Source organism: Martes martes (assembly GCF_963455335.1).
Source record: "Martes martes genome assembly, chromosome: 18".
NCBI classification, from domain to species: Eukaryota; Metazoa; Chordata; class Mammalia; order Carnivora; family Mustelidae; genus Martes; species Martes martes.
Window position 1 is genome coordinate 29,504,824 of NC_137906.1, and position 13,210 is coordinate 29,518,033.

Genomic DNA, 13,210 nt, shown 5'->3' on the forward strand with positions numbered 1-13,210 from the left:
GCCTCTGCCTTCAGCTCAGGTCATGATCCCAGAGTCCTGGGATCGAGCCCCACCTCGGGCTCTCTGCTCAGCAGGGAGCCTGCTTCTCCCTTTCTCTCTCTGCCTGCCTCTCTGCCTACTGTGATCTCGGTCTGTCAAATAAATAAATAAAGTATTAAAAAAAAAGAAATGTTTACCAAAAAAAGTTTTCCAAATGGCTGAATGGTTGGAAAGATCCAGATCAACAATTTCTAAACAGCAAAACCAATGGGAGGTATTCCATGTGTTCCTTTCCCCTTTCCAGAAAGAGTCAACAATTAGTTCATGAATCAATTATCTTTCTAAAAACTCCATTCACTAATGCAAGTTCTCAACTGTGTATCTCCAGTATATATATGGCATATTGTATTATAATTTATGAATTTTGGCACTTGTCAAAATATAGTTTTCTCTCTCTCTCTTTTTTTGTTCAGATGACTAAAAAGCATATAGTCTGGGGTAGTAAAGCTCTGTCAGTAAAGCATGTGACTCTTGATCTCCAGGTCATGAGTTCAAGCCCCACAATGGGCATGGAACCTATTTTTAAACACGTTTGAAATTTTTAAAAATTTTAAAAAATGAAAAGCATATAGTCTTCCATGTTTATCTAGTCCAATGAACTATATTAACTCATACAAAATGGGAGAAGGGTAAATTATCACAGTAACAAGGTTAATTTTTAAATGTTTTTATATTTGAAATTGTCCCATTGGTTTTGCTAAATTTTCTTAATTTTTTTAAAATTAATTTAACAGACAGAGATCACAAGTAGGTAGAGAGGCAGGCAGAGAAAGAGGAGGAAGCAGGCTCCCTGCCGAGCAGAGACCCTGATGCAGGGCTCAATCCCAGGACCCCGGGATCATGACCCAAGCTGAAGGCAGAGGATTTAACCCACTGAGCCACCCAGGCACCCCAGTTTTGCTAAATTTTGCCCATTAGTAGAACCCACAGTCAAATGCAGGATAAAAATTTCAACTTTGTTGTTTCCTCTATTACTCTGGGCAACTGGTTCATGTTCTTAGAACTCTAGTTGCTTTATCTATAAAATGGGGATAACTATTTTTTAAAGATTTTGTTTATTAATTTGAGAGAAAGAGTAAGAGAGCACAAGCAGGGGGAGCTGCAGGCAGAGGGAGAAGCAGGCTCCCCACTGAACAGAAAGCCTGATGCAGCACTCAGTCCCAGCCTCCTGGGATCATGACCTGAGCCAAAGGCACTTAACGGACTGAGCCACCCAGGCACCCAGGGGATAGGTATTTTTTTTTAAGCTATTTCAGAGCTAGTGTTAAGGATTAGATTGGAGCACATAAAGCAGAGACCACAAAGTATGACACAGTGAGCAGAACAGGATAGGTTCTTAGTAAATGACAGTAGCATTTGCCCACTTGGTTTCCTGTAAATATGAGATATATTGAGATACTTGATAGAGTCACAACCAGGTGAAAACTGACCTATGAGATAGATGATGGAGAGAAGAAAATAACTCATAAATTGCCCGGCAATAATATCTTGCATATTTTGCATCTTGTGACTTAGAATACAGTCTGTTTCCCATGGTTTTTAAAACTTTCTATTTTAAAAAACTGCATCCAATGCCTAATTACTTTGTGCTTATCTAGTTCTAGACCAATTAGTTAGCCCCTTAATTTCTTGCTGTACAATAGCACAAATAGAGAGAAAGGAAATGACTTCTGTAGAGACCGAGTCATCTTTGTGTCCCATGTGGTACCTAGCACTTAGTATGTACTAAATAGAAAATACATCTATTTAATTACTTTTTAGTAACTCCAGTTTTAGAAATCTTGGGTAAGACCAAAGGTAAAGATGAGACTCTTTGAACTCTGTTATTTTGTTTTTCACTATCACTATCTCTAGCCAGTGATTTTCACAACTGAGTTCTGACTTATACATTACATCAAATGCTTGGATTAGTGTTGAAGAGAACAACACATTGATTCTGATTCTTATTCAGAATGATGTCAGGTATGACCTTAACTATTAGAAGAATAAAACCAAGTCCAAAATACTTCAGCGTATTTTATATGTCTTGTGGGAGAAACAAAAGAGAGGATTCCAGCCTTCAAGGAGTTAGAAACATGTAAAATCAGATTTAACTTGCATATTAACAACTTTAGAGAAACTTTAAAAAGCAAAAAAGGGAAGGCACAGAACAAGATCTAGAGTGTCCTGTTTATTACACAGACACACACACACACGTGTGTGTGCAGGGTTTTGCACAGAGTCTCTGAATTGGTATCCCAGACACCAGACACTAGTAACAGCGATCGTTTCTGGGTAAGGGCCGTGGAGGACTGTGGAGTCAGGGGTTGGAGGAACACTTACTTTTCAACAAAGAGCCTTCAGCACTGTTTAGTACAATTTCACTTCACCTTGTTTAAAGATTTGAGGAAGAGAGAGCATGGGGAGCCTGATGTGGGGCTTGATCTCCTAACCCTGAGGTCATGACCTGAGCTGAAATAAAAAATGAGATGCTTAACAGACTGAGCCACCAGGTGCACTTCACTTTTTCTTTTTGAACCATGTCCTTAAAAAATGAAAATGTTCTGGTGGTGACGGAACAGTGAAGTAAAATGCCTCATTATCCTTTCTGAACTCAAGTTCAAGCCACTAAGATAATATATTTTTTAAAGGAGGCTATTAACAATGCAGTAAAATGTTAATTATACAGATTTGTTGGAAGGAAGACTCAAACCAAGGGCTGTCAGATTTAGCCCAGACTCTGCCATGAACTACCTACAAGATCTGAAGCAAGTCCCTTATTTTCTTTATAATTTTTATTTGTGTGTTTGTTTCAAGGGAGGAGGGGCGAGGGACAAGACTAAATGGCCTTTGAAATTCTTAAAGTCAATGGTCAAATCATTAGTCCCTAGAATAGATTGGTCCCTATCTATTTATTAGGTCCAAATTTTGTATTACTTAAAAACATTCATTAGATTAGAAATAACCAAAATGTCCATGAGTAGGAAACAAGTTAATTATGAAAAATCCACTAACTGGAATACCGTGTTCATAAAAAGAACAAGGTCTTTAACTGCACGAAAGGGAAGGATCTTCAAGATGTGTGTTAAGTAAAAAAAAGCAAGGTGCTGAAAAGTATGCTAAGAAATACTGGAATATGCAAGCACTTTATACATACGTGAATATATATATTATCTATACAATTATATATATATTTTTTTCAATGAAAGGATTTACAAAAAACTAAAAACATTTTTGGGATGCCTGGGTGGCTCAGTGGGTTAAGCCTCTGCCTTTGGCTCAGGTCACGATCTCAGGGTTCTGGGATCGAGCCCTGCATCGGGCTCTCTGCGCAGCAGAGAGCCTACTTCCCCATCTCTCTCTCTCTCCTCTCTGCCTACTTGTGATCCCTCTCTGTCAAATAAATAAATAAAATCTTTTAAAAAAAACTAATAACATTTTTAAAAGTCGGGGGAGAACAAAATAGGAAGAGAGAAAATCTTAGGCAGGCTACACACCCAGCATGGAGTTCTCTGCAGGCATGATCTCATGATTCTGAGATCATGACCTGGGCCAATATCAAGAGTCATTCATTCAGCTGACTGAGCAACTCAGGTGCCCCTCAAAACTAACAACATTTTTACTGTGCTGCGGGATGCAGGGAAACTTCACCATACGCCATTTTATGCTTTTTGAATTTTGTAATAGGGAAATATTTTACCTAGTCAAAGATTTAAATTTTAAAAATTGGTTCATTCTATAAGAACATTTCTATTTTTAAAATTTTTAAAAAGATCTGTTCATTTATTTTAGAGAGAGCGCATGAGCGAAAGCGTCTGAACAAGGGGAGAGCCAGAGGGAGAAGAAGACAAGCAGACTTAGGACCTGAGTCAACGGCAAGAGTCCAGCCCTCAACCAACCAAGCTACGCTGGCGCCCAGAACATTCTTTTAAAATGTACGGAAAAGGGGCGCCTGAGTGGCTCAGTGGGTTAAGCCTCTGCCTTTGGCTCAGGTCATGATCCCAGGGTCCTGGGATGGAGCCCTACATCGGGCTTTCTGCTCAGCAGGGAGCCTGCTTCCTCCTCTCTCTCTGCCTGCCTCTCTGCCTACTTGTGGTCTCTGTCAAATAAATAAAAATAAAATAAAATGTACAGAAAGGGGAGTCTCACTGACAAATTCGGTGGAGCATGTGACTCTTGATCTCAGGTTGTGGGTTCAAGCCCTACATAGGGTGTAGAAACTACTTAAAAATAAAATCTTTCTAAAAAATTAAATACAGGGGCACCTGGGTGGCTCAGTGGGTTAGAGCCTCTGCCTTTGGCTCAGGTCATGATCCCAGGGTCTTGGGATGGAGCCCTATATCGGGCTCTCTGCTCAGCGGGGAGCCTGCTTCCCCGCCGCCCCCCCTCCAACTGCCTCTCCACCTACTTGAGATCTCTGTCAAATAAATAAATAAAATCTTTAAAAATCTTTAAAAAAAAATCAAGTCCAATCCTAGTAAAGGTTTTCTGTAGGGTTTTGTAAGCGTGGGCGCACTTGCTTGCATACCCCCTCTACCATACCTTTTGTCCTTTGTTCAGTAGTACATTAAAAGTGATTTTTCTCTAAGTTCCTAACTCTAGTTCCTGAGGTACTAAATAGCTGCTTACCTGGTACATTTTATATCCAGAAACTCAACTGTTGTGTATATTTATTCCTTAAAAAGAAATTTATAAATGTCAGGTGGTTTATAAACTGCCGGTTTAATCCGTTTATTTTTTTATTGTGGTAAAATATACAGAAAATGTACCATCTTAACCATTTTTTTAAAGATTTAATAATTAATTTATTTGAGAGAGAGAGAATGCAAGAGAGAGCACGAGCAGGAGGTAGGGGCAGAGGGAGAAGGAAAAGCAGATTCCCCACTGAGCAGGAAGCCCAAGGGAGGGATCCCCCGACCCTAGGACCCCAGGATCATGACCTAAGCCTAAGGCAGACACTTAACCAACTGAGCCACCCAGGTGCCCCATTATCTTAACCATTTTTAAGTGTGCAGTTTGCTAGTGTTAAGTACATTCACACTGTTGTGAAACCAATCTCCAGAACTCCTTTCATCTGAAAGGCTTTACCTATCATACACCTCCCTGTTCCTACCCCCAGCCCCAAGCCCTGGCAGCCACCCCTCTACTTTTCGTCTCGTGAATTCAATTCTATCATATGAGAAATGTCATATAAGTGGAACCATATAGTATTTGTCTTGCTGTGACTGGCTTACTTCACTTAGTGTAATGTCCTTCCATGATTCTTTGTTCCAAGTATCTGCAATGCATGGTCTTCCTGTCTGAGTTAATTTTTTAAAATTACAAATATAGGACTATGGAAGTATAGGACAGAAAAGGGGAGGAAATATAAAAACAGTTTACATTTTTGGAAGTTTTGATCAAAAGTTCTGTACCATCTAAAAAATGCTTTTGCTGGGGCGCCTGGGTGGCTCAGTGGGTTAAAGCCTCTGCCTTCGGCTCAGATCATGGTCTCAGGGTCCTGGGATCGAGCCCCCATCGGGCTCTCTGCTCAGCGGGGAGCCTGCTTCGCCCCCCCCCACTTGCCTCTCTGCCTACTTGTGATCTCTGTCAAATAAATAAATAAAATCTTTTAAAAAATGCTTTTGCCTATTACTAGAAATTTAAAAAGAAAACTATCCATCTAAAAAAAAAAAGAAAACTATCCATCTATTAGAGCATTCTTGCATATATAATCTACTGATACAAAAAAGAATGTAAGAGGAGGATATTCTCAAATGAATTTTATTTATCATTAAAATATACAATCCAATCAGATTTTAAAATCCTTGGGAAAATGGGAAATTTTTGTTCCTTAAATCAAAATAAGCATATAAATATAAATTGTGGCATGTTACAATGCACTGATTGTGTTAAGTTTTCTCTTCATTAGCGAGGTCACAAAGTACCCTTAAATACACAGACTTACACTTCCCAGTGTCCATTTCTGTGGGAAGTGTACTTACTTTCACCTTTACCCAGAGTATGCTAGGCGTTCTTTTCCACTTGGAATGCTGGAATGCTTTCACAAGCAGTCTATTTTAAAAACCAACTTATTTTAAAACAAAGTTCATTTGGAATAGCATAGTTTATTATGGCTTAAAATTCTGGCAATAAAGAAATTTATGACGTGAATCTGGAAAACTCTCCCCAACACCGACACAAACATACTTGGCAGAAGCAACGTCGGAGGCCTGTTGGTCTGAGACAGGTGAGGACCCCATACAGAGGTTTCCAAAACGAGGTTAAGGTATGTATTTGTGCTTTCATAAAGTTGGAGCCTAAGTCTGTGGAAACTTTGGTGATTCTGGAAAGAAAAAAAAGCAATTTTTATGTGAGATCGTATTTATAAACAGAATGGAACAATTCTTGATTTTCATTCTCTCTCTGGGAGTAAAGTTTTCAATAGAGAAGTCACCCATAGACTGGTCTGGAGTGTTACAAATGACAGGCTTACAAAAAAAAAAAAAGACTCAATAATAACTTTAACGTGGAAGGAAAACTTATAATCTACATCTTTTAACAAATCATATATCTACTGCACATTAATTCCAGCTCCACTATCTGTGTGGCACTGAGAAAATGCCTTAACCTTTCAATCAATATCAAGTCTACCTTCCTTGAAGTGGACACAATAATGGTGCCTACCTGATTGTTATGGGAAATAAGACAAGGCCTGTAAATTACTTGGTACAGGTGTAGTCTATTATAAACACCCCCAATAAATGGTATGTTATTAATAAATGCGGCCACATCTGTGTTGATTCAAAATGAGAATATAAAGATATAAAGATATATAAAACAAAGGTGAATAAAAATAAATTTATATAAAGATAAATAAAGGTGAATAAAATCTTCATGGTCTAGAAGATACCACGACTGCTGAAGAGCTAATGAGTCCTCTGAGAATAAGAAGATCTTTCCTTAAGCACCTCATGAACTGGAGAGCAGTTTTTTAAATTATTCTAGATGAGGGTTCCTCAACCTCACAGTAACAATGTTGTGGGTGGGATAATTCTGTGTTGGGCCGGGCTGGCCAGCGCACTGTGTGTTGTGTGCGGCCCCTCTGGCCTCTACCCACCAAATACCAGGAGAACCCCTCCTCGCTCTGCGGTTTTGTGTCGCGGTGGCCTAGCCCTGTGAGCTTCCAAGACCAACCTGGGTGTCAGCTCCCATCCCGGCTCACCTCAGAGCTCCCAATGGCTGCCTGTCTGGCCAAGGGTCTGCTCAGGGCCTGAACACCACCGCCTACACATTCTAGACTCCAGTATTGGCAAATGCCAGGCACCACGCAGGGGGATCTGAAGCTGGGAGTCAGAGACTCTGGAAATCACCCAACGTCAGGCCAGCGGACCAAGATGACAGGGCCAGGTTCTCTGAGAGCAGAGAATTCCACCCTGAGGACCTGGGTGTCACTGGGGCAGAGTGAAGCACCAGGTTGGCTGCAGGCCTGACGGGCCAGGCCATGCCCCTCTCCCTCTGTCCCAGGTCGGTTGCTCTTAGGTGAATGCCTCCAGATGCTGTGACTGGGGTCAAAGTAACTAACTCTTCCGCCCACCCAGGCAAACCGGGGTAGCTTCTCTCCTCTTATATAAACAGCCACATAATATCCTTGATTTTGCTTCTTGGCCCACAGAGCCTGAAATATTTACTGTCTGGGCCTTTATAGAAAAAATGTGTCAACACTTGTTTTAGGTAATATGTATCTTACGGTCAATATCAAGCAATGTGTCATAACATTTGGTGTTCCTTCTACCTGATGTCATCATAGTAGCAAAAAAAAAAAAAAAAAGTTATGTACAAGTAAATATACACCTGAAAGTGTTTTCTGAGATGAACGCCTATGGAGCCCACACTTGGGTTAGAAACCGCTGCTGGCGTCTAAGAGGTCCATTTTCCGCTCAGAACTAACTGGGAGAGACCTTGGCAATTATTATCATTATTGGCCTATTGCCACTTCCTTACAACAGAGACCACAGGTTTGATTTTAACACACCTTCTCCTTCTTCACAAGCCTTCAAAGCTTCTCCCCTTACCTCAGCCTCCGAGTCCCAAGAACCCATGACTACAGCATCAGATTACCCTTTCCCAAGTATGTCCCCAGCAAGCCATAGACTTTTATGGCTCTGTGCCTTCTCATTGATGCTTTTTCCCTTTGCATGGCATGTTCTTCCCATCTCCCTCACCCAATGAATGCTTACTTTGGGATCAAACTCAAAAAATCCCTCATGTAGCCCAGACCTGTATTCTGAAAGGCTTGGACTAGACTTCAGCGATAGCATACTGCATTAGTCATTTCTTTTCTTTTTATCCCCCTCCAATTTTTATTATTTATTTATTCATTTTTTTAAAAAGATTTTATTTATTTATTTGACAGAGATCACAAGTAGGCAGAGAGGCAGGCAGAGAGAGAGGGGGAAGCAGGCTCCCTGCTGAGCAGATGCCGGATGCGGGGCTCGATCCCAGGACCCTGAGATCATGACCTGAGCCGAAGGCAGAGGCTTTAACTCACTGAGCCACCCAGGCGCCCCTATTTATTCATTTTTAAAAGGCAGGGGCGGTTGGGGAAGAGGGAGAGAGAGAATCCTAAGCAGTTACCACACCCAGTTCAGAGTCCAGTATTGATGCGGGGCTCCATCTCACCACTCTGAGATCATGACCTGAGCCAAAATCAAGAGTCTGACCTTCAATCAAGTGAGGCATCCAGGCACCCCTGCACTAATTATTTCTGTATCTGTTCTTCCTCGATAAATAGTGAGCATGTGGACAGCAGAGGACTCTTACTTAACTCTGAATCCCTAGTGCATAATGTGATTGACTAGCACTTAACGGAAATTCAGTAAATGTCTGGTCAGTGAAATAATTATTTGAAGGGTACTGCATGGCTCTTCCTATCAAAAAATAATTCTCCCGGGGTGCCTGGGTGGCTCAGGGGGTTAAAGCCTCTGCCTTCAGCTCAGGTCATGATCCCGGGTCCTGGGATCGAGTCCCGCATCGGGCTCTCTGCTCAAGTGGGAGCCTGCTTCCCCCTCTCTCTCTGCCTGCCTCTCTGCCTACTTGTGATCTCTCCCTCTGTCAAATAAAGAAATAAAATCTTAAAAAAAAAAATTCTTCCACTAAGAATTACTAGGTAAACCCCTTTCCTTTCTTGTCTAAAAATTTCTCCTCTTTACAGTTGTTCCTTTGAGTTAGAGGACTAAGTCTGTAACAAAGCCTTCTGATGCCAAGGCCTGCATCCTTTCATCTCTATACGTATTTACCAGTATTTCTGGAAGCTAGTAAGTGCTTAAGCCCCCTTCAAGAATTATATTGAGACTTAATTCAACCATATAAATTACATGAAAGGATATGATTAATGGGAAAAATTAATGATCTCTTTCAGTCATACTAAGTCTTTTCCTTCTGGAATGACTGTGGTTTGTTAGTATTTTGCTTTTTTATTTTTTTTTAAATAAAAATAAACGTGAGTCACTGTATTTCATTTTAAAATCTGAGTGTCCAAACTGTACAAAACCAAAAGAGCCAGAGTTCTCTGTCCCTAAAGATTATCTATAGAATATATATGTGGGTGTACACCTATATACACTCTCTTGAAGGAAAACTGGAGAAAATTATAAGGAAATTAAAATTTTGACATCACTGAATATTCAATTGTTCCCTACCCTGGAAATGAAACCAACCAATAGGAAATAACCTTGTGGATAACATGTTGGTAGCATTTAAACAAGGAGCATTAACATAACCTCCAAATAGTGCTCTGCTGTCTACTCCCCCTCCAGAGTAGGTAATTTATGGAATAGGATTAGAGAGAAAGACAAGGAAATCGATACTCAGCGGCAAATACCATTATGACAGCTCTTAACCAACTGAGAAGCAGGCTCACCAATTTTGACCTTCACATGACCTTCTCTACCTTTCTAACTGACAAGGGGTTGGGGAGTTCAGCGGAACTGGTCCTCAGTAGCCTCAACCGTAGAGTTCATTCAACAGGTTAGCACCAAGGGTCTTTCAATTTAGTAGAAAGCTCACGGGATTTACAAACAGCCAAATGGTTTCCAAAGTTAAGGATCATTCAAGTTTCACTACACACTTACTTTTTACCTTTAAATTGTTTCAGTGTTTTTTTTTTACATAAATGTATTTTGAAAAGCAACGATCACTATTGCAAATAGAAAAACCAGTATGACTTGGCATAAACAGAAGTTATCTGTTGAAATAACTTGAACACATGTAGTATTACATCCTAGCTGGTGCAGTTGTTGCCTACCAAAATGTTGGAGAGCTGTTGGAGATCACTAAGTCCATGCTAAGGATGCTCTCCCTGATAGAATCATGAAGGCTGCTCAAGAAGTGAGAGGACGGGGCGCCTGGGTGGCTCAGTGGGTTAAAGCCTCTGCCTTCAGCTCGGGTCATGATCCCAGGTCCTGGGATGGAGCCCTGCATCGGGCTCTCTGCTCAGCGGGAAGCCAGCTTCCTCCTCTCTCTCTCTGCCTGCTTTTCTGCCTATTTGTGATCTCTGTCTGTCAAATAAATAGATAAAATCTTCAAAAAAAAAAAAAAAAAGAACCGAGAGGGCAATAACTTACAGGCTGCGTCCCTGGACCACCGAAAATCATTCTGTTTCAGAAGCAGTGCTGAGTCCCTTTCCCCACCGCACCCACAGCTCCTGCTGGAATGTCTTAATGACCCTGCCCTTACAAAGCGTAAATAAAAAGAAAGCAATCTCACTCTGATAGAGTAGGTAAGACCTTCACCTCACTAGGTTTCAAAAACCTACCAAAGCGGATATAAAAAAATTAAAAAAAAAAACAACAACAAAAAACCTACCAAAGTGGAAAAGATCTAATCCCTGAAGGAACAGGCCATTTGCCTCCACTTGGTTTTTTTTCCAGCAGAAGGGATTGAGGAAACCATCAGAACCCAGACCCGGAAACAAGGAATACTCAGGTGAAGATTCTGCCCACGGCACTTACTTGGCAGAGTGGCCTATGGCTGGGGTCTGGTTCTGTACTAGGGAGGGCTACTCTGCATCTCTGAGGCAGGGGCGGTTGTGCTCTCAGGGGACACTGATTGCTGGGCCTGAGAAGCTGGAGCTTGGGACTCAGGGGGTGGGGACGCCGCGGTGGCAGGGAATTCCTGACTTAGCTCCTGGCCCGCTGGTGGCAGAGTCTCAAAAGCCTGTGCAACTGGCTTCTTCTGAAACTCTTGGACAGGCGCAGACTGGCTGGGAGAAATCTCTTGGACCGAAGAGATGCTCTGGAGGGTCTGTTGGTTGTGAGCGAAGGCCTGAAAGTCCTGGACAGGAAGGGAGATCCAAAGGTTCACAGGTTGGGCCTGAAAAGACTGGGACGTTGGGACCTGGATCAGAGACCCAGGGGTGGCCAGGCCCTCCGACTGGGGAGCCTGAGCACCTGAAGACAGAGTTTGAGAGGCCAGGGGAATATTCTCCAGTTGGCTCTGGGAGGCCAGTGGGACTTGGAGGTGGCTCTGTGCACCCACAGACACCAGGGAGTGGCTTTGAGAGGCCGAAAGGATCTGGAGGTTGCTCTGTGCAGGCACCGGCACCAAGATATGGACCTGAGAGTCCAGAGAAACCGAGACGTGGTCCCAAGAGGCCACAGGCACAAAGGGCTGGTTCTGAGAGGCAAGGACCACTGTAGGTTGAGTCATCGAGGACAAGGGGACAGCAGGCTGACTCTCAGAGGCAACACTGAGCAGAGGAGGGCTGGTAGAAGCCAGGGAGGCAGCAGACTGGCCTGCAGAGGCAAGAGTGGCCACAGGCTGGCTCCTGGAAACACAGAGAGCTAGAGGCTGGCGGGTGGAGGCCGAGGGAAGGACAGGCAGGCTCCTGGAGGAGAGGACGGCTAGAGGCTGAGGCTGGTCGGGAGGAGACGGTGGGAACTCAGGCGTCGCCATATGAGTGAAAAACGATCCTTTCACAGGCCCTGGCAGCCCAGCCTCGGCGCCCAGAGACCCAGCATCAGGCCCTGGGGAGCGAACTCCCTCTGAACTCACGACAGCTTCAGGTTTGGGGCCCAGGTCCTCGCCGCCCAGGTTTTGCGCGTCGCCGCTCTCCTGGCCACCTGCCGTTGCGTCTCTGCCCTGGTCTTCCTGCTCCAGCTGGTTTTCGGGCCGGGCCGGGCCGGTCGTACTCAGAGAAGCAGATCTAAGCAGGAACGTCCTGGGAGCGCAGCGCCGCCGGATCCGCGTCAAGCTGCGGGACACGTTGCAGAGGCTGTGAGAGAGGCGCTGGCTCAGCGCGTTCGCCGCGGTGGAGGACGGCACGTGGAAGGGCTCCTTCAGGGACTCCTCAGCGGTCAGCTCGATGTTGCCGGTGTACCAGAAGACCCACCAGAGCAGGCTGAAGAAGATGATGATGGAACCCAGGTAGAGCAGCAGGTCGTAGAAGAGCAGGCGCGCGAAGACCCCGGTGAACAGCAGGGTCGCGCCCACCGTGTCGAAGACCACGCCCAACCAGAAGAAATGCCTGCAGCGCCCGAGGCCCCTGGGCTTCCTGGTCTCCACGCTGTTTCTTGAAAGCTCCATGACCTGCCACTGCCGCCGTCGCCGCCGCCTCCAGGTCTTCAGAGACCTGGCGGGCTGTGCAGCCGCAGGCCGGCCGTGGCCCCCGGGTCGCCATGGCAACGCCCGGGGGTACGCCGCGCAGGGGGCGGAGCGAGAGGGCGGGGAAACGAGGCTCCGCCCCACAGAGGGGCGCGTGCGCAGTACGCCCCGTCGCCCGCGCGCCGGTCCTCCCCGCATGCGCAGGGTTTCTGACCACTGCGTCACTCTCGTGTTTCCCCAGCGCGGAGTCTGCCATGTGGGGTCACGAGTGTGGGAATTGACGTTTGGGGACAGTGGGCTGTGTCCCCGCCTTGGGGGAATGAAGTAGCTGCATTCTTTTCCCCATGCCCCTCGCGTTCTAGAGCGAGGGTGGGTTCCCGAAGGAGAGCGAAGGGCAAGGGCCCTCTTTTTAGTAACTGCTTCCCAGCTGGGAGTGCAGCGTGGATCCCAGGTGCTGCCCCCTTCCGAGGAGTTCATGCTTTTTCTTTGTTCTGGTGACTTGGCCAAATTAGGATCGCTTGTTAAATCTTAGTTCCCATTTTACCCGTTTGCTGGTAGTGACATTCTTGTGCTAGTTAATACAAGACCTAGAAGTGAATTCTGGAGGCTT

General features: G+C 44.4%; 1 protein-coding gene across 1 annotated transcript; it reads right to left on the minus strand.

Annotated features, from left to right (window-relative positions):
- Nucleotides 1-5,765: 5,765 nt before the first annotated feature.
- On the minus strand, nt 5,766-12,660 carry LOC308359444 (uncharacterized protein). Its single transcript, XM_080830486.1, has 2 exons — nt 11,010-12,660; nt 5,766-6,343 (listed from the first exon to the last, which is right to left on the minus strand). Exon 1 carries the CDS (start codon nt 12,580-12,582, stop codon nt 11,047-11,049), a length of 1,536 nt encoding a protein of 511 aa, XP_080686612.1. The 5' UTR covers nt 12,583-12,660; the 3' UTR covers nt 5,766-6,343; nt 11,010-11,046.
- Nucleotides 12,661-13,210: the final 550 nt, after the last annotated feature.